Below are 21,998 nucleotides of genomic sequence, written 5' to 3' on the forward strand. Positions count from 1 at the left end.
GGTGATCGGTGCTGATGACACGGGAGGGAGGTCTGATAAAAACTCCACTCCGCTAAGAACCGGACCAAGGCCACCAATTTATTTCACAGAGCCCACTCAACAGCCATCCTGCGGTAACCAGTCACTACTAGCCCAGGCTGGATCTGAACCAGCGCACAAGAGGGAAAAGGCTCCATATATTCCATCAACAGTAAGTTGTGGATGGTTTTACTCTCCCCTGTGGGGTCTGAAACGCTGCAGCACAACAGCGGTTCGAGTGTCACGCTGTTCTTCATGGGCCATCGCAGCCAGATTTGCTGCTTTGCAATCAACACCCCGCTGCTATGGAAACTCCCAGCAGCAAGCCAAGCTTGCGCTCACTTTTAGGAGAGGAAAAGACGACAAAATTCAGCCCCCGTTGTTGTTCCGGCGACACAAGAACTTCCCTGGGGTTTTCAGTCATCTCTGGAACTGCTGGGTAAATTCATGAGAGACTCTTTAAGTGACTGCTTATCTGTCGCTGTTACGTTGGTATATGTACCAGGTACGCACGGAAGCCTCTCTGAGGCATGTCTATACATGGCCAATACCTCTGGGGGAAGATGCCAAGGACACCTGTCGCTTCTGGATCTGTTTTGGAGGGCTATAAGCACAGCCTCTTTGCTCTGCCTGCGCTAGCTAAAGCCTGCTGGATCCAGGAGCAGTGCTCGGTTTAGCGCTGGATCCTACCTAGCGGGGAGAATAGATCAGTAGCAACGTTCCCTCTAATCTCTTCCACCCGTGTGCAGAAAAAAAAATGCGTTCCATTGACGGCAGCATGTGCAAACATGCGCCCCCAGGAGAAATGCAAACCTAGCCACAGGTATTCTGCTGACCAGCTGGGCGGCACGGGAATCGGTCATGCAAGCGCCTGGCTTACAGGGGAAAAAACCTCACCAGTGGCCCAAGAGGGGACTCCTGAGTTCCAGGGCATGCTTTCCACAGACAGACTAGCTGCTCGACTGAAGAGTGGGAAGAGGGGACATACTGCCTATCAAATGATGGTGTAATGGTGCCATGGTACGGACGCATGCTGCTGCGTCCTGCTCCGGTCCTTAGAGTCTCATGTATTAACTAGGGAGACTAAAAATAAGGAAATTATTTATAATGCTCTTCACAGCACCATGGCCTCACCCGCCACTGCACGTGCCACTTTATTTAGGCAGGATAATTAATTCTATGGAAGGAAGTGCCCTAATGCCTACGGTGTCCCTGCAGGCCAAGCACTGTCATATTTCCTTCCCCTCCCCTCCTTGGGGAGGCAATGGCCCCTGTGGTTGCAGAGGGCTCTGTAACCTGTTTACCAGGACTTTAGGCCCTAGATATAGTTCTTGCAACACCGCAGAGTTAGCAGCAGCAGAGTCAACTCTTCTCTAATTACTTGGAAGTTGAAAGAGCAATGCAAAGGGAGGGAGGGTGAGCAGCTTGGACTCTGCACCCAGGCTCTCAATCATTAGCAGGGCACCCTGCAGCCAAAGGAGGGCAAGGTCGCAGCTCACCCCGGCAGCGAGCAGTCAGCCAGCAACGGGGACCGTTGTTGCCCTTTGTCTCTGGCAGTGAAAGGGACTCCCATTTCTCCAGCTGGCCAAGCAATGACATCTCCCACTTCAAGACCCTGGGTAAGAAGGCAACAGGTCCCAGCAGAAGGTTCATTTGCAGCATATGTCCCATTGGCAGGCAAACTCCTTGGCTCTAAGTGCCAGCACACAAGCCCCAGGAATGGCCACCACACAACTACAGCTTGTTGGGACAGGAAGGGCCTCCCTCATCCAGAATGGTTGTTGAGAAGCCCAAAAGAGGGGTTAGTTATATTACGGGCCCAAATACGGAGACAGCTGCTCTACCACAAGCCTTCAGACAAAGCCCTGACGTTCCTGGAGTGTTGGCAGGACAGTGGCGTTCTTGCTTTCATCCAGCTGGGATGCGTGGAACGTACATGTCAGCACACATGCAGGAGCGTTTCCTGTTGGTTTTTAATTAGTGATTTTAACACGCCCAGTGCTGCGGACTGAGGGCGCACAAAGCAAACTCAGAACAAACAACTCCAACTGCCTGCTTAAGACTTCAACACCAGCCCAGCCCTACAGATCCAGCCTGTCCTAGTCCATGAGAACCTCTATAATGATGTTCCACACAGACAACATCTATAGGTTGCAGGCTGGGGCAAGACAAGCTGGGGTCTTTCATGGAGAGGAAGTGGGCGACGCACAAGGACTTCTACTCGTAGATTCCCAAGTCAGGGTCCTCACTGCAGGCACTGAGCCTAGCACTTACCAAAATGTCCTGTGGTCTGACAGGCAAACCAAACCATCCTTACAGGTGGTGTAATGCATCTTCCTTACATCTCTCTACAAAATACCCCACAACCAGCGTGACACTGAAATGAGCCATTGCTGAGAGTCCCAGACATTTTTGGAAATGAGACAACCATATCCCTTGGGAAAGTGAAGACACAACAGCTTTATGCTGTTCCCACAATCCTCTGGGGGCAGGGTTTCCCAAACTTTATATAGTTGGGACCCAGTTTTTTTCAGGACCTTTTTTTGCAAAATGAATAAATGTTCACTGTTTATTATTTATTCACAATAATAACAGTACATAGCAATAATTTGTATATTTCCGAAGGAACGGTATTTTTTTCCCCCCCCAAGGACCAGTACTGGGCTGTGGACCACACTTTGGGAAACAATGCTCTGGGGCATCCAATTCCACACCTGCTGATCCACAAGGAGGAAAGCATGCACGTTCCTGCAAAATCCATGCAGGCAAGGGGAAAACTAAAATGCAAAGAGACTTGCAGGATCGGTCTGAGATCAGCTGAGGAACTGCAACAGGGAACCAAGGCTGCAACTCTCCAAGCTACGAAACAGTTCATACTCAAAGCCCATTTTTGATGTTGGAGAAAGGACAGGAGCGTTGGGGGCCAGCGGAAGTGATATAAGGACATGCTGAAGGCATGCAGGAGAAAGTGCGGCATCAGCATCGACACTTGGGAGAACCTTGCCCAAGACCGCCGCCCCCCCCACCCAGTGGAGAGCAGTAATCCATGGGGGGGGGCGTGCAAGTTGAGAGATCCTGCCACAGCACAGATGAGGAAAGATGGAGAAAAAGAAAAGAGCATCACAAACTGCCCCACACCCCTCTGACAGCAACCACACCTGCCCCTTCTGTGATGAGCTCTGCAGCTCCAGAATCACGATGCTCAGCCATCAACAGGAGGGTGACACGAAGACGTCCTTCTCGTTTTTGACTCCATTCCCCACTCCCAGCTCTGGATTCCCCCCAAGAAGCTCCTTTTCACATTGGCCATTTGGGCTAAACAAATTGGTTTTTAAAACGTTGAGCTCAAACTGGGAAACTAACGTTGGGGCCGCTGCCTGAAAGTGAATGACACGGGCCTTGTACAGGATGGACTGCCTCTTTTGCAGCCTTGGAGCAAGGGCAGAACACCAGGCAAATTAGGTGCGGCCAGTGTTGGAGGAGGGAATAATTTATTACTATACCATGCTTAAAAAAAAAAAAAAAGGCCTCCAACTGGTTAGATGTGTGATGATTAGATGGAACATTTTGTATTTAATAGCAAATAAGAAGGATGCTACATTTCATCACGTTCACTGGTAAACACCACTGCGAATGCAGCCACACATGTAAGCCCATAGAGATGGGACAGCAGCATCCTCCTATTCCGGAGGTGGAGAAAATGCAGAACTGCAAATATTTGATTTCTCTATTCTGCATACTGTGTTGTCAGACTGGTAAACAGCCCTGTGTAAACAGCGCTGCCGATAACACTATGGAACAGGATGGAGTAATCAGCCCCTAACTTGACTGGAATCGCTGTGTTGCCTCAGCACTCAGCCATTTCCCAAGAGCCTCGTTTTTAAACTTGCACAAAAAAATACATCTGCTGAGAGTGTCTGTCAGGGATGGGCAACCATGAGTAGCAGGTGGGCCGCATGAGTGGCCCCTCCTTTGCCTCAGTGGGCTGTAGCAGCACACAGGGGTTCCACGTGCCGCCCCGTGGCCCCACGTGTGGTCCCCTCCCCCAAACCTCACACACCTGAGCCCCACGCTTGCTTGCTCCTCCCACCCCCCACGGCACTATTGGAGCATGCAAATCGCCTGATCCGCGCTCTGTCCCTGCTCCCCACCAGAACTGGAATGCAGCAAACAGCTGATTTGCAGCATTCCAGCTCTGGAAGGGCAGGGGAGGAACAGGGATGGGGTGTAAATCAGGCGATTCGGACACGCCAGAAGTCCGGAGAGGGAATGGGGAGGTGTCCCTGTGTGCAAGAGGCATGTGGGGCTGGGGAGCAGCCAATGGTCTGCAGGCTGCAGACTTCCCACTCCTGGTGTGCATCATTTTATAGACGTCACTGGCCAGAAGAAGAATAAAACACTACACAGCCAAAACATCTAAAGCTAGCAAGGCAGAGAGGCCTGATTTGCTGAAGCTTTTATTGTCTATAACTGAGAACAGAAGACAGGGAACTTGCATTCTGCCCAGTAGAAAGGAGGATGCCCCAGGCTGCTGGGCTAGGATTCCAGAGCAGATCTCCAAAGTAACTTGCGAGAGCAGAGTCTTTGTGTTTGAATAGCATCTGCCTGAGAGCAAGCGCAGGCAGAGATACTTGATAGATAATCCGGTTCCAGGTTTAAGAACAGGCTCTCAAACCAGGACAGCCTTAAGACAGTGATTGATGAGCGTACAAAAGCCACTTCCCTGAGCCGCCAGTTACATTTTCTGTGATCTATCTGCCTTCAGTGCACATTTGTCCTTCACAGCCCCCTCACAGTGCCTCTCCGCCAGTTCCCACGGTGAAGTCATTCTCCAGCGACCAGAGAGCCCACCGTCGCCTTGGAGCTGTTTGCAATGCTGCCCAATTTTTCTGATTTGTCAACCTTGATAACTATTTTTGGTTTTCTGTGCCTTAAATATTGAGTCTGTTCTGGTAGGGCTGTGGTCTGAAGAAGTGGGTCTGTCCCCCAAAAGCTCATCACCGAATGAATTATTTTGTTAGTCTTCAAAGTGCTACTGGACTGCTTTTTTTCCCAGTGGCATCAATGCAGGATCAACGAGTGGAGAGGCGGGTCACGAAGGAATTGAAGGGTTACTGGATGTGAACCAGCCAAGAACATGTCTCAGCAGCACGAAAGGAAGTTAGGTTCAAGCCAAGGGGATCTGAGCATTTCCCTCCAGGTGCTCTTTAAGAGCAGTGGGAGAGTGGGAATTTCGAAGTAAATCCGGATGAACAAAAACAAGAAAAAGGATCAACTCCCAACACCCTACGGGTCAACCCTATACATTGGCATCTCCCATGTGAAAGGCCCCAGTTATTTTATGCCTGAGAGCGAGCTGCCAGCTGCACAGCCCTGGTGTTCTTAATCTTTACAGAGCTGGGAGAGCACAAACTCAGCAGGGTAAGCTTCCCCCTCAACCACTCTGCCACGGAGCTTCAGTGCCAACCTGGCGAGCACCATCTGTAAAGGCCAGAGGGGAGTTCTGCGTCCATGGCCCAGTCTGCCCCAGCCGACCGCCAGAAAACGCATCATATTAACGTGGCCAGCTTTGGGAGGCTCACGCACAATGTTCCTGCTAACTTTTTCTCTCCATGCACAGAGTAAATTTTACACATGCCAAGGCATGTGCAGATCTGCACCGGCAATGAAAAAAATATGCTACCAGCTGTGAGCACTCTGCTAACTGGATGGCATTTGAAGGTCTTCTAGGGAGCTGCCCAAGCGCTCAGCTTACAGGGAACACTGCTCACACACATGCACTGAACCACCACAAGTCTACCAACTGCACAGGTTAACACAGACACGGTATTCTTTGTAAGACTTTGCAGGAGACATTCTTTGTTCATCTAGCAGCCAACGGAAGGTACCAGATCCCAGCCTCTGCAAGCAAACAGCTCACGATACACCTTGCATTTATGCAGTAACATTTGGCCCAAAGGATCCCAGCACAAATAAACTGAACTGCCAACTCTGAGCAGGCACCTCCCACCACAACGCCATCATCCACAGGGCTCCGTTTTACCAGGCACGAGGGCTTTCACTGGTCTTTCCTGCCAAGCACAGCGCAGAAAGACTGCAAAAGAATTACTGACAGTGCCTTGGGTAATTCATTTATGCAGCGCCAGCAGCTCTGATTTTAAATGGATTTTCTAGTTGTTTCCAACAAGAAACTCCCTGAGCTCCTTGATTTTATGCCCTGGACAGAGGGAACTGTGGAAGCTAAAGATCAAGGGCATCTTATCAGCTGGGTTTGGCCTTTGCTAATAGCTGGGATGCAATGATAGAAAAGAGGCTCCAAAATGAACCCCCAGGATGAGTCCAAGAAACGCTGGGCTGTAAATCTTGAGTCACACTTCACAGGCAGCGGGAGAGAGTTACCCCCATTTACATTCACAATGTAAAGCCTTGGGGGAAGGGAGGGGAGAGAGCAGCTTGTAACACCACTCAACTGTCAGCTAGAGGTACTGATTAACTCAAGGAAGAGCAGTGGCTTGTTCCAGAGAATACATAAACAAAGGGAGATGCGTCCTGTGGAATACATATCCGAGCATACAAAACACCAAGATAAATAGTTTTAAAGGGTTAGATTTGAAACCCCACCTGCCCCCCCTTCTTTACCCCATGAATCAATATGGAACTGAAGCACTAGGAAGTGCAGCTGGATGCAGCTCCCCAGTCCTGCAGGTTTTTCACCAGACAATCCTCCATATAGTTTAGAGCAGCCTCGAGGTTGCTCTAAGTTACACTAGCTACCTACGCCCACCAGCCATTGATCATCAGAACTCAAGTCCCCATGCCCCTTTCTCCAAGCCACATTCATTAAAAAATAAAATTAAATAAAGGAGACAGTGAAGGGTCTGGAAGGAGAGACTGCTGTACCTGCTGGGGACTCGCCCATGCCAAGGGCATTCCCTGACAAGCACAGACCCTGGCCTTTCAACCACCTGATGTCAATCACAAGCATTGGGGTGGATACTCCCCCAGCAAGATATGGTCGTAACATACTGTTCCTCCTCCCAGCCCTTCACAGTCCCTCAGTGCCTCACCCACCTCCTACCTCACCACTCTGGACACCGAGCTGCTTAGAAAATGCAATTTCTAGCCACCCCTGCTACCCCAAAACCGCACAGCTGAGCAACAGCCCTTGCCACTCCCTCGTCAGGGTTTGGTGTGAGTGACTCTCCCAAGCAGGGCGAGGCACCCGTTGTAAGCAGGGCTTTGCCAGTCGTTGGTGTGTAACGTTGAACAACCAGAGTGAGCCCAGAAACAACTGCTGGTGCACGTTGTACAAAGCTTGGCTTTGACTCTGGCAGCTGGCAAGGCTGGGACTCTGTTTCTCCCCTCTGTAAAATGGGGATAAGTCTCAATTTCCTCAGGAAGATGTTAGGCAGATCACTGACAGGAAGTTCACAGAGCAGAGAACAACTCTGACTTCTGTCAGGTATGACAGGATCACACGCCATCCCCCAGCATGCAGAGAGGAGGCCCACGCGCTAGCCAGGAAGGCTTGGATTTCAAACCCCACCTGCCCAGGGAAACCGCATGTGGGATTAATTCTAGTCTAGGAACGCTAGCAGCACACCGGTGGGAGTGGCTCTGGGCACAGCAGAGACAGCGCTTTGAGAAAGGGATAATTTGGGGATCTAAGTGAAGGGCAGGGCATTTAATTATCTTTTTACACTAACAGAAAACAAAAGTGGTGGCAGAGCTAAGCAGCCTGTGGCTTCTTGTGAATTCTGTACGTCCCAGGCAAAGGGACAGCGCTTTTCCAGCGAGAGGCTCTGAGCTGGAGCTCTTTTCTCCTCTCTCGGCAGAGATGTCCCTCCTCACCTGCCTCAGCGCCCGGCAGAGGAGTCTGCTTGTACATCTCACTCCAGAGGAGCTTTCGAGCTCGCAGGGGAATTTGGCGCTGAGAATCTCAGCCTGGCACCTCTCACCAAAGACAAAAGGGTCCCCTTTATCCCCTATGGGTACATCTACAGCTGCCGGGAAATCACCCGGTCAGGGCCAATCTTGTGGGGTTTGATTTCATAGGCCAAATGGGGACACATGGAATCAAACTATCAGGGCTCAACAGTCAACCTCTGTACTCCTCATTATCGTGCGGGGTGAGGAAGGTGGGCAGTTTCTCAAGTCAGCCTCCCTCTGTGAGCATGGCCAGGTAAGTCCATCGTAGGTAAGCCGATTCCAGCTATACAATTGTCATTGCTGGTACTGTGTATCTAGGATCAACTTTCAGGTCTAGGGGAGACCTGCCCTAAGGCAGTATCAAGGAGGACACCCTCAGAAAGGTGCCTCTACCCAGGCTGGGGTGATCACACCTCTAGAGCTTCTTCTCTCCAGCAGATCTGATCTTTGGCCCCTCTGCTGGGAGGGCCAGAAAGGGAGCCAGCAAGTGCCCAGTGAGCGAAGGCAGCTGGCACCCCTTTGTAAATTGGGCGGCGAAACAGACACAAAGGTGCCCTCAAAGGCTGGCTGTGAGCAGGCAATAAAATATCCCATTGCACCTGATGCAATACAGGGAAGGACACCTCCCTGAGAGCTTCCACTGTCAGGAGTGGAACTGAAAAAGGACCCCGGTTGCTCTTCCCATCTTTGTCAGACCCAGTTTAAAGGGGTGGAGGGTCAGGAATGCAATGAGGCAGTTTACTGGTACCCGATCTACCAACAAACCTGTAACTATCAGCTAGCACCTTTAACAGAATAGCCACCGACAGGCCTCGTGGTTTTCCCTGTCTAAAAGGATGGATACCTCCACGCTGGCAGGAACAGAGCACTTAGCGTGGAGACACCATCCTGACTGATTGGCTTATTTAATGCACTTCTGTCCAGCACGAGGCTGGCTGGCGCTGCCTGTACATTACAGATCATTTTAGTTTACAGCATGTGAAGAAGGGGCCAGCATTTCAATAGGGCCTTTCTTTCATCTCATTTGCTCCATGATCATGGAAACGGGAGCTCCTTTGGACCAAGCAACAGGGACCTTTGCGCTATGTTACCCCCGACTTAGGCTGTAAGCCGCTGGAGAGAGGGGAACCCCTCCCTGTTTGCATAACGTTCCATGCAAACCTGTGTCACATAAGTACTGCTGTCCTGGGACCCAGGAGCCACACCTTGATAAACAATGGAAAGCCACTGATTCTCCAGCGAGCTCCCAAGCTCACCGAACATTGCAACCTTTCATGAACTTCGGCACGATTCTGAAAGATGTGCAGGCTCCCCCAGTGGGCACACAACCCTCAAGCTGTCTGACCTGAGGCCGGTACCCAGACGGTCGTTTCACCCATCCAACGAGCTTTGCAGTCTGGGCTCCTATGGAAGTCTGCAGTAGCTGGGCGTGGTGATCCAGGGGCAGGCTGTCCCACACAGGCTATGGCACAGTTCCTTTTCACAAGCCCACACGGGTTGGATCAGCTCCCTCACCACCACGCCTCCCGCGCTTGGATTAAGCTCCCTTTTTAAAAACACTGCACAACAAATGGAACTATGCAAAACTCCAGTGGTAGCGGCCAAAGCCATAAGCATCAAAGGCAGGCTTTCACAAAACCTAACAATGAATAGTCATGGAGCAAAACTGCTGGTGGAACAGAAATCTCTTCCCAACTCCTCGCCACCAGCTACTGGTGAGCGCCCTGGTGCATATGGGCTTACATCCTACACAAAATAGGGACGCTTCCTATCTAACCGTGGATATCAGCCCCAGTCCCCCAGATAACCCTGCATGCACACCTTAGTCACAACCTTTCAGAATACCCAGGTATTCAGAGGGCCCAGCTCCTTGTCACGCCTCCCCAAGTGGGATACCTCTGTACTGCAGGAGCCGTGTACATTTCAGGCAGCTTGAGGATTGATTTTGAGTCAATCTTGCAACTTCTCCAACGGGTTCTCTTTATGACAGGCTAGTGCAGGCATCGGAAAGTGCGACACGAACAAATCCCTCTCCACTGACAGCAAAGCCAGAGGTCACAGATGGCCAACAACATGACTGGCAGCAGGAAACAGCTCCAGCAGCCATGCAGAAAGAGCAATAGGCAGCTGGGCTCATCCTTAGGTCTCGGTTAAGCTAAGCCAGCGCTTCGCTGTCAGACCTCGGGGAGAGGTGGGTAGTGGGATGGAAGAGCAAAGGGGTGGATGTAATCACAGAGGAAGGAAACAAGCCGGGAAGCACAAGAGCTCTAATGAGGCCGATCACGTCAAAATGGTCTCAGACAGACTTCCAGCTCCATTCAGGGAACGTGCCTGGGGCTGGACAGAAGCAACGTGAGCTAAGGCGCTACTAGAAGGGAGTTCTACATGCTTCGCTCGACGCCACTGCAGACTTGTTTGGGCTCCTGCTCATGAACAGGCTCCAATGTAACAGGCCAAGGTTATCCTTAGAGTACATGCACGGAGGTCAGTGGAGTTAAACTACAGAGACTTCGATCTAATGGATTAATTCACCACGTTCAAAGAAAGAACAAAACCAAGATGATCTGTGGAAGTAACTTCACCCCATGAGAGAGGAAGGGCAACTGCAAAGCTGGGGTGAGAACTCAGCAGGAGGAACCACGTCCAAAGCTGTTCCATCGCATCAAGGACATATATGGCAGCAAAGTGGGAATCAATCAATCAGTCTGCTCCCCAGCCCTCCTTTTCACCTGCAATGGGATTTATAAGTTCCACATGCACCTCATCAGGGGGCTGGGTGCTTTTTTTGGTGCAAATAAATTAATTTCTAATCACCGATACACTCCACTGAGTGAGGTTTGAATTTGTAGGCCATACAGTTCTAGCAAATGTGTAAAAACTTGCGTGTGCCTGCCTATAAGTGACCTAAACAGATACCATGAGCATCCTGATAGCAAAGTCACAGTTCACAATAGGACCTTATGGCTAAACTGGTTGGCTTTCCAACGACATACGCCACTGTCCTTGACTTGTAACAGTAATGGGGAGTGGGCATCTAGCTGACACGTTCATTCAGAACTCCCAGCTAAGAATCCCAGCCCCGACTGGGTCACTCTGGCTGCTGGACTGCCACCATGTCTATGCAACAGGTGGCAATGAAAGCTCCCTGGAGACAGGGCCTCTAGCTCTTGGCCACATCCCACCAGGTAGAGCTAGCATGCTTCCTGTTGCATCCTGGATCTCAAAATGAGAAATCAGAATGTGTCTTTTTGGCTCATTATCAACAGAGGCTTCTTACAGACAGATGATGCCAGGGAAGGAAGAGACTGGGACACATGTAGCATGCCCGCTACCCCTTTCAGGGGAAGCACAGAGTAATGCACTGCTCATTCATTTGCCTGAGGTTGGGCAACTATTCACTTGAAACTGAAGAGCCACCACTAAGACACCGAGAGCCAAACTCAGCTCAGTAGATCGAATCAAGCCTAATTCCCATTCAAGGGGAGCGTTGTTGCCTCCACCAAAAACGCCTTTCCCATGTTCTCTGTCACCAACAGACACCGCTCTCCCCCGAGAGAGACAGATGAATCAGAAGCAGCACATGCATTCTCACTGCTTCTAAAAGCAGCAAGACTCCATAAGGCAGGGATGGAGCCAGGAGGGCATGGGAAGTACCAGCTTGGGGCCTGAAGATAGGAAGCACTTTCAGGTTCTGAAGTCACATTTCTGCGCTGGTCATTACTTCAATGGGAGAGCCCCTCCCCCCTCACCCCGCTGCGGTTCCCAGGTTGGACTCTTTCAGTCTATTTACACATCCTTGCGGTCACCTCACCCGATGATCAGCAGATTGTGCATTTCAGTAATAAACGGGAAAAAACCTTGTACGCAGACCAGAGGCACCGACGCTGTGGGTGGTTTGGAACTCAAGCACCCACAGAGGAGGGGGTGAAGTGGGCATTCAGCACTTAGGAGTATGGACTGGGTTGAGTTCTGTGCTGCTAAGGACTTCCACCCTGGGGGAAGGGAGCTGGTTTATAAATAGAAGCAGAGTGATTATGGTAACAAAAAGGCTCATGGTTAAATTCAGGATCAGCAGGGGCCTGGCCCTGCCTAGGGCACGGGGGCTGGACTTGATGGCTTTTTTAGGTCTCTTCCAGCTCTACTGTTCTATGATCCTGACTGCTTTACCAGTCACTCCAGTTAAAAGACAGACAATGAAGGGTAGGAATAAATAGTCCCTGTTCAGAATGGAAAGAAGTAACTAGTGGTGTCCCCCAAGGGCTTGTACTGGACCAGTGCTGTTCAACCAGCTCACAAATGATCTGCAAAAAGGCAAAAAGCGTGAGCTAGGGAACTTTGGAAGGGATACAAAATGACTCGAGATCCTCCAAAGCCGACAGCAAAATGCTACAAAAGGATCTGACAAAACTGGATGACTTGGCAGCAAAATGGGAGATGAAACCGCATCGTAATGCACATGGAAAATATAATCCCAGCTATATGTACAAAACGATGGGGCCTAAATTGGCTGTTACCCATCAAGACAGATCGTGGATTTGTTTCCAGAGTACTGTAAATGTATAAGGATCCTTCTCACTCTGCCTGTAGTGTCCTGAATTCATTCTCCAGCTTCACAAGACTGAAAAAATTATCTCCAGTGCTCAATGGGACAGACGCAAATGATTAACATAGCTGTCCTCAAACAGCATCAAAACAATACCAGGGAACTAAAGGTAAATAAGATTGCTGACAGTTTTGTCCAGGAACATAGTGAGACATAACATCTTTAAACAGGGGTGTAGGTGAAGACAGCTTGTAGGTGATTGAAAGGATTTTAATATACTGTAATTATGTATTTCATAACAATTTAATTAGACTAGTGAAGCTACCAGTGAGAGACATGCACAGGCGCCCGTGTTAGTCTGTATTGCAACAAAACAAAGCAGCAGAAACGTGGCACTTTAAAGACTAACAAAATGATTTATTCGGTGATGAGATTTCTTGGGACAGAGCCACTTCTTCAGCTCAATCTCATTTCCAATACAGACTGACATTTACAAGTACAGAGGACCAAAAAGAAAAAGCTATTTTCCCCCCTTTTTGGTCCTCTGTACTTATAAATGTCAGCCTGTATTGGAAATGAGATTGAGCTGAAGAAGCGGATCTGTCCCAAGAAAGCTCATCACTGAATAAATCATTGTCAGTCTTTAAAATGATAGACACAGTCAACCACACAAATATGAAAGAACTGTACAAATATGCTAAAAATACCCCCCAAACAAACACAAACGCTGCAGAGTGCCCCACTCCTCACCCAACCACACCTCTTCCAAAAGCACCTACTGGCAAAACCAAGTCAGCGCCTAGGACTTGGAAACTGAAGGGCCTGCTCCATACCCATGTGACTCAACAGACACAATGAAAGAGAGTAACAGAGAGGGAGCCGTGCTACTCTATACACTATCAAAACAAAAAGCAGCCAAGTAGCACTTTAAAGACTAGCCAAATGTGTGAGCTTTCGTGGGACAGACCCACTTCTTCAGACCACAGCCAGACTAGAACACAAAAAAGAGGGGTGAGCAAAGAGCCTGCAGTGACCCTCACTGCCCCCAGAGGCAATGCTGAACCTCGAGAGGCAGCATCCACGGTGTGGCAGCTCCCCAAAAGGGGGAACAAGCAGGCATCTGTCATGCCTCGTGAGAAACGCCCCCAACTAAAGTCTGGGTCAGCCCAGAGCTAGACCCAGGCCAGCGTTTTGCAACCAGCAGCCTGGTGCAGGTCAGCAGGGGAAGGTCCCCAGCAGCGGGCAGCCCACGGTCAGCCCCGCTGGGTGCTGCTTTGACTTAGACGCTCCCTCCTCTCTGCTCCTGATCCGCCACCCCCGCCGAGCCCCGGGCGCGGAGTCCAGCAGGGCAGCAACTTCCACTTGCATCAGACAGCGAGGGCCTCCAGCTGCCCGACCTCAGTGCCCGGCCCCGCGCCGCTAGGGGACCGCGGCACCTCCGGCGAAGGGGGCAGGGCCAGCTCCCTGCGAGCAGCCGCGCACGCAGTGGGTCAAAGTTCAGGGCACAGACACTGCTCGCCCGACCAGCGCCGGGAGCGGCCAGCAGGGCGAGACCGCCGCGGGGCTGCGCCGGACTCGCCCCGGCAGCCGCAGCCGCAGCCAAGCGGCGTGCGGGGGCAGGATTGCCCGGCGGGGGGCCGCTGTCCCACCAGTTGCACTCCGGCGGGAGAAGCTGCACACGCGGCCGCTCCCGACCCAGACCTCGGCCGGGGAGGGACCTTCGCACAGCGCCCCCGCCGGCCCGGCTCGGCGGCAGAGCTACCCTGGACCGGCCCGGCTCGGAGGCGGGGTGCGTGGGTGGGTGGGTGGGTGCGTGGGTGGGGGGCCCTGACCGCCCGCTGCCGGACTCACCTGCCAGGATCGCCTTGCCCGGGTGGGTGAGCTTCGCCCTGCCTGCCGGGGCGGCGGCGGCCAGGCGGCGGCGGGGGCCGGGGCTAAGCACCGCGGGCCGCGCGGACATGACGGCGGCGGAGCAGGGCAGGCTGGCCCCCGCGGCGCGGCGCTCGGGGCGGTTTAAGCGGTGCGGGGCTCGGGGCGGGTCCCGGGCAGCGCCGGGGCGGGCACGCGGCGCGCCCGCCGGAGCACTGGAGCGGCCGGGACCCCGCCCGCAGCCGGGGCGGAGCCGCGGCGTCACATGCTCGGAAGCGCCGGGCGCGGGCGGAGCTCCCCGTTGTAGGGGGGGCCCGGCGGGGAGGGGAAGCCGCGGGTTCGGGTCCGCGCAGGGCTCTGCCCCCGGCTGGGGTGACTCCCGCCCGAGCGCGGGGAACGGGGGGGGCGCGGCTGAAACGGGTTTACTTGCCTGGCCGAGGCGGCTCCTGGGTGATGAGCCCAGACTCGGCTTCGGCACCGGCCCAGCTCAGCCCCAGCGCGGAATCCCGTGGGGGCGGCGGGGTGAACCCCCAGCCAACAACCGCGGGGCTGGGCGGGGAGGAGCCGCAAGGCGGGTAACAGCCGTGCACCAAGGTGAGTGGGGGCCTGGCCCAGTAGGGAGAACAGGGCCTTGGGGAACACCCCCCCCCCCACACACACACAGCAGGTCACCCCCTTTTCCCCAGCCCTGAACTGGGGCTGGGAGCCGGTGAGAAGCAAGGTCCGTAATTATTACAAGCAGGGGCTGATCCAGGCTGGTAGGAGGAGGAAGAGTAGGTAGGGTGCCAGCTGCCCCGGACAGGAGAAGAATCGCCGGGCTGGAAGAGACGTTAGATGGTCATCGAGTCCAAGGGTCGGAACGTAAGAACGGCCATACTAGGTCAGACCAAAGGTCCATGTGGCCCTGGTGTCCTGTTTTCCAACAGTGTCCAAGGCCAGATGCCTCACAGGGAGCAAACATCAGATAATCACCATCAGAACAAAAAGCAGTCAAGTAGCACTTTAAAGACTAGCAAAATAGTTTATTAGGTGAGCTTTTGTGGGACAGACCCACTTCTTCAGACCATAGAAGTGGGTCTGTCCCACGAAAGCTCACCTAATAAACTATTTTGCTAGTCTTTAAAGTGCTACTTGACTGCTTTTTGTTTTGATAGTGTATAAACGAGCACGGCTCCCTCTCTGTTACCGATAATCTCCGAGTGCCCCAGCTCCTGTCATCCATCTCCAGCTTCTGACAAACAGAGGCGAAGGACACCATTGATGGACCTAACTTCCAGGAGTTTATCTAGTTCTTTTTTAACCTGTTGAAGTCCTGGTCTTCTCAACATCCTCCGGCAAGGAGTTCCACAGGCCCAACCCTGTGCTGGGGGAAGAAAAACTTCCCTTGGTTAGTTTTAAACCTGCTACCCATTAATTTCATTGGTTGAGCTCTAGTTCGTACACAGTTCTTTCTGTGCACCCCCCCCCCTTTTTTTTAAATATCAGACAGTCATGTTAGCAACAATAATAGCTTCATATTGTAGCTTTCACCCCAAAGGACATGGTTCAAGATAAGCACCTCAGTAAGTAGGTATACAATTAGGACATCAGAAATTGTATATATATGTGTGTGTGTGTCTACCTTTGTACAAACAGCCACGCCCTAAGGCAGGGGTGGGGATTTTTGTTTTGTCAGGTTACAGCCTCACATCAAAAACAGTGTGTGGGGAGTACAGACTAGTGAGAAGCCAGAAAATAAAACCCTCATAGGCCTGGCCCCAAACTCACACAACTTGGGGCATTGAGGCTGCCCTTGTGTTCCAGCCCTGGAGGGGAATACTAGGGCTGAGGGCTTCCTTCAGCATCCGGATGAGAGGGCAGTCACCCTCCAGTCCTGTGAGGTGTATGGCGGGGGCTGGGGAGGAGTGAAGCAAGGCTCAGAAACTTGGCACAGATCTGGAACACAAGTGCTGGGTCACCCAGCTGAAGCCCAGAGTCTTGCTGGGAGCTGAAGGTAAGCTGGGAGGCAGATGCAGCCCATGAACCCTCAGTTCCCATCGCTCTCCAAAGCGATGAACTCATCATCAACTGTTTTACCACCTTAAGTTATGGAAGTTTGGAAGCAATTTATTTCCATCCTGGGGTTGTTATTAAGCTACTCACATTTGCGGTCATGGTTTGATGTCAGCACTGGAGCTCTGATGAAAACTGCAGGAAGAAGGTTTTGTTTTGTCCAAGAATTATACAAAAAAAGGCAATTTTGAACAGCTAGGCATTCATCAAGGTTGGGTGGGGGTGGTGCTTTGGCAGCTGTTTTTCAAATTGCTGCCTGCAAACAACCCTGTAGAAGTTTAAAAATTAAGTTGAGATTCTTTGTAAATGCTCGTGCCTGGGCTGTTGTACACGAACTGGGTTCTTAGTGCTGGCAGTGAGTGAAGGAAAGCAGCTTGGCCCTTTTTTTTTTTTCCCCAAGTGTAGTTGTTTGCAAGGCCATAAAAAATACCACCATCACATTTGTACCCATATCAACCTTGACAGGCTGTAAAATGAGGATTTCTAAACAAGAAGTTCCCATCCTCCCAACAAACTCTGGAAAAAGTCAATGCCATTCACTGACTCCAACATGAGGCAGTATTACAGGCTATCTATACACATAGCAGTGAGTCAGTAGGGCCTAGCTTTAGAAAAAACAAAAACTCTCCTAAGACCCACAGTTATGGGGCTGAGTCTTTTTGCCAAAAACTGGAGTCAAGTCACATAATGGTGCTACAGTGGTAGAAGGGTTTTCCCTCTGCCAATACTGTGTTAGCCAGCCAGGACTAAAAGACTTACTACTGTAGTGAGAGAGACCTACGATTTTCACATCAGCCCCTGACTGACTCTCAAGTGAGGTTATTTTTGGGCCCCTGCAGACTTTACCTGAACTTAAATTGGTGGCTTAGCTATAAAAGGTCCTATGTCCCTACAAGTCCCAACACCAGCTTGTCCTCCTATTTGTGTTTTGAACACAAGGCAGTTAGCAGTAATTGTGGTTGCTAAGCAGATGCCTGGAGAGTAGTTCACTTCATGACTGGATCAGAAATTAACTTGCTCTGGGTGGGCATGGGGTGGACCCAAGGTTCTGCTTAAGTCCAGTTTAAGCAGAACAAAATCCAGCCCAGAAGTAGGTTGAAGCTATTCCAAAGTTAACAAAAATTGCCATTTATGTAGTTATCATCAGGATTCAGAGTCAGTGTTCTGCACAAGCCCCAGGGAATTCCAAGCATTTGCAGGGAGACCCTAAACCCACAGAAGATGTCTAATTGTGCAGACTTCCCTATACAACAAAGCAACTAATCCGTTCCAAAAGGTAAATCCGCCACCAGCTGTGGCTACCCCTGCTAGATGCAAGTGAGCTCTGGTTCAGACCTGGGGTTTGTACACCTTCAGATTGTTCTTTCCCATCAACACGTTTAAGGAGTTGAGTGTGTAGAAGATGGAGTCTTAACTGTGTACATGGGAAAACTGACTGATACGGCTCCAGCAGAAAAATTATTCTACTATAGCTATGTGCTGGTGCAACACCCCCTGTGAACACACTGTTCCAGAATACATATATGTGACTTGATTCAGTGTAATTGTTCTATTTCCAAAGTGAAGTCACACTTATTGTGGAACAAGGCACCCTCCAAGAGGTATACTGGTATCACAACAGCAAGGTAACTATTCAGCCCGAAAGGACAGAGGATGTAGCAGTCAGTTTTCTTGTTTAGTTGAGCTCCAAGAGAACATTAGGGGCAGGACTCAACGTTCGTCTATTTTCCTGTTGAGGGTGTTGAATTGAATCTCGGATCCATCAATGAGTCTGCTGTGCAGTTTCAAGTTTGGCGCAAGTCTCAAAGAGGGACTGAATCACAGCTAGGAGAAACTGCCTCTTCCTTCATCACACTTTTCATCCAGCTGGGCCTAATAATTTGGGTCCATTCCAGGCGTAGCCAACCTGTTTTCATCAGGAGCCACGTGGCAATTTTTTACATGTGGCAGGGGGCCGAACCCAAGCTCCCCCCTCCCCCAGATTTAACCTCTCAGCCCCAAACTGCACCCCCCCGGCTTAACTCTTCTCAGCCCCAAACCACTCCCTTGCCTCCAAGCTTCACTGCATAAGATATCAAACAAATCACTTTGCAATAACACGGATCTAACTGCCTACACACACATTTTTCAAGCATCATTGTTCAATTAATATTTCATAGCGTGAAAAAGTAGCACAAGTATTTCAAACCACACCCCCATCCCCAGGCATTATCCCTCTCAGCCCCAAACTGCTGCCACTCCCCTTATCTCACACAGGAGCTCCATGTGTTGCCGCCTCTTGCTGCACCTTCACCAGGTCACTGCTGCCTCCTCAGCGCAGCTGCACAAATCCCCCCAGCCCTCCTACTCCCTTCCCCACCTGCAGGGCAGGCATCTCCCTGTCCTGCCCTGCCCTTCTGAAATAATGGGACTCAGTTTAATTGGTTTAACAGCCGGATCCCGCCTGCCATCTGTTAAACCAGTTAAACCGAGTCCCATTAGTTCAGCGAGTCAGACAGGGAGGAGGAGTCAGCGGCAGCAGCATCCAAAGCTGCAAATGGCTCCTTAAAGAGCCACATGTGGTTGCCAATCACTCACCTCACAGAAGGCTTTGAAAATGGTGCTGCTGCTGGCTATGTGGGCCGGATGAAAAGGCTCCATGGGTCAGATTCTGGCCTGCAGGCCACAGCCCTGGTCTGTGCAGCCCTGGGCGCAGTGCAGATGGTCCCAGTGACTTCAGCATGCAGGTGCAGGCAGTACTGGCTGTGCATCTTGTATTGAGTTGAATTCCAATCATCTGCCGAGTCTGCTTTTTATTTTGTCTAAATTTACTCTCAGACTCCATCTGCTCTCCTTAGTAGCCACTCTGCAGGAGCTCTTGGAAGACTCTACTTGTAGCACTAGCAGCAAGTGTACATTGACAAAATGCTGCTGGAATGGTAACATTACCTACCTCACTGTGAATCTGGATCCGTGGGCCAAAGGTGTTTCCCGAGGCTCTCCTTCAGCCATGGCACAAGCATTGACCTTTAGCGTTCAAAATCGATGCAGATTTTTGCACCAGCCTCTGTCTTGGCCTCTTTTCTCCTTTTCACTCAACCCTCCACCTCCTCTTCTGAATTCCTACCTCCAGTCCACAGCAGTGTCTTGTTAAATGGGCTAAACTGAAATAGGTGGACTACCTGTGAACAGCTTCCATATACAGTGTTACTTGGGACTGCACAGCAAGGTTAACACATGCAGGCTGATATTGTTTAAAACAGACCATACATGCAGCATGCATGGTACAGTGGGGCTGGAGTAACAGTACAAAGGCCAAGATTCAAGCGAAGGGATGAAGGGAGAAAGCGTGAAACAGGTTATAATTTTATGAAGAAAGAGGTCAGGAGTCAGAGACAAGACCTGAACAGTTGTAAACAAGGGTATAATCCAGCCTTCTCTGAGAGGCTGGCAGTGAAACAGCATTTCTGGCATAGGGCGGCAGGCAGAGAAGGAAACAGCAGGGGAAATATCCAACTCAAGTCTCACCTGCCCACTCATGGGCCAAGCCTTTCATCCTCTGGAGAAGAAACTAGACACTCAGAACCCAAATTCTCCATTTTCCTGCTAGTGCCACTGACTTAGCAGAGGAACAAGGTTATGTCATTGGTTGGCAAGACAGCTGGACTGTTTTTAAGCTCCCTGTGTTTTGTTTTGTTTTGTTCTGTTTTTTTCTATTGCGCACTGCTGAGCAGCTTCCATCCTGTCTCCCCCCTGCCAGCTCAGTCTGAGTTTACAGAAGCAAAATGAAACATGCCACAATCATCAGTCAAGCTTTTCTCTCGGTTCTCTCCAGCTTGGATCTACCAGAAGAATGTTGACGTGGGGGTCCCTCTTCCTCCCACCATGTACTTCATAACACAACATGCTCAGCCCAGTGATGGACATAAAGACAATCCTGTCTCTGAAGTATTTATAATCCAAATAAGACAGTCCCCAAGCACAGGACACATTGGCTACGTCTACACATGCAGCCAACATCGAAATCGCTTATTTCGATGTTGCGACATCGAAATAGTCTATTTCGATGAATAACATCTACACGTCCTCCAGGGCCAGCAACGTCGATGTTCAACTTCGACGTTGCTCAGCCCAACATCGAAATAGGCGCAGCGAGGGAACGTCTACACGTCAAAGTAGCACACATCGAAATAGGGATGCCAGGCACAGCTGCAGACAGGGTCACAGGGCGGACTCAACAGCAAGCCGCTCCCTTAAAGGGCCCCTCCAGACACAGTTGCACTAAACAACACAAGATACACAGAGCTGACAACTGGTTGCAGACCCTGTGCCTGCAGCATAGATCACCAGCTGCCGCAGAAGCAGCCAGAAGCCCTGGGCTAAGGGCTGCTGCCCACGGTGACCATAGAGCCCCGCAGGGGCTGGAGAGAGAGCATCTCTCAACCCCCCAGCTGATGGCCGCCATGGAGGACCCAGCAATTTCGACATTGCGGGACGCGGATTGTCTACACAGTCCCTACTTCGACGTTGAACGTCGAAGTAGGGCGCTATTCCTATCTCCTCATGAGGTTAGCAACTTCGACGTCTCGCCGCCTAACGTCGAAGTTAACTTCGAAATAGCGCCCGACGCATGTAGACGCGACGGGCGCTATTTCGAAGTTGGTGCCGCTACTTCGAAGTAGCGTGCACGTGTAGACGCAGCTATTGACTCCAAGCAATGAGTGAGCAGGAATTTTACATTATTAATAGTACTGCTGACATCTTCTATGGGCACTGAACATTGTTTTTAGCTGGAAACCTAGTATGCCCAGTGGTGTGGTCTTAGCAGAAACCTTCAGGTGGTTAAAGCATTGCACCAAAAGCATGGCAATTGACTTACCATGTAGCTAAGTACATTATAGCACAGCTGTTTTAATTATACAGCAATCTGAAAAGTGCTAAGCACTATCTAAACACTAGAATTGGTCAAGATATGCTACCCAGAAATTAACCACATCAAGGCCCTTTAACTGCTGCAAAAATACACCAATTGAGGCGGTCATACGGAGGCAGTACACTCTATTTCCTCTGTCTTCAGCAAGGAAAGTTCACCAGTATTCCAGCAAGTTTCCTTACATTAAGTTTGTCATCTGCTATGCAGGACCCTGCAGTCTGAAGATGCAGAGATGCTGTGTTAGGGCTTTGGAGTCATAATATCCAGTCAGCTTAGGTACGCAGTGGAACCAGTAGGATTCTGAGAACACTGTTCTACAGGTGACACACAGGACCCCCTAGGTATATGGTGGGGCAAGATTCAGAGTCTGAAGGGAGATTTCCCTTTCCACACTGGCTGGTACATTGTGGCCTTCAAGGTCTTATACTGTTCAAGTGGGATAGAACTCCACTTCTCACCCAGAGGCACAGGGTCTCTAGCAGTAGAGCTAGAATAAGGTTCTTACCTGGCTAACACTTAAGCCCTGTTAGTCTGCACTTCACAAAAAGCTACGATTCCTGGTGCAGAGATAGGGGGTGGGTCTTACCCACAAAAGGTCATTACCTAATAAATACATTTGTTAGTCTTTAAGTTGCTACAGGACAGCTTGGTTTTTGTGAAGCAGGCCTGATACTC

The 21,998-nt window shown here is 50.8% G+C and overlaps 1 protein-coding gene across 1 annotated transcript in view; it reads right to left on the reverse strand.

The window, feature by feature from the left end:
- SLC25A1 (solute carrier family 25 member 1) overlaps positions 1-14,590 on the reverse strand; it is a 41,268-nt gene extending 26,678 nt beyond the window's left edge. Inside the window, exon 1 of the mRNA XM_075012683.1 lies at positions 14,342-14,590. Within this exon, the coding sequence (XP_074868784.1) occupies positions 14,342-14,450 (109 nt within the window). The 5' untranslated portion in view covers positions 14,451-14,590. The remainder of the gene's footprint in view (positions 1-14,341) is intronic.
- Positions 14,591-21,998: the final 7,408 nt, after the last annotated feature.

The sequence above is a fragment of the Carettochelys insculpta genome, chromosome 18 (assembly GCF_033958435.1).
Source record: "Carettochelys insculpta isolate YL-2023 chromosome 18, ASM3395843v1, whole genome shotgun sequence".
Lineage (NCBI taxonomy): Eukaryota > Metazoa > Chordata > Testudines > Carettochelyidae > Carettochelys > Carettochelys insculpta.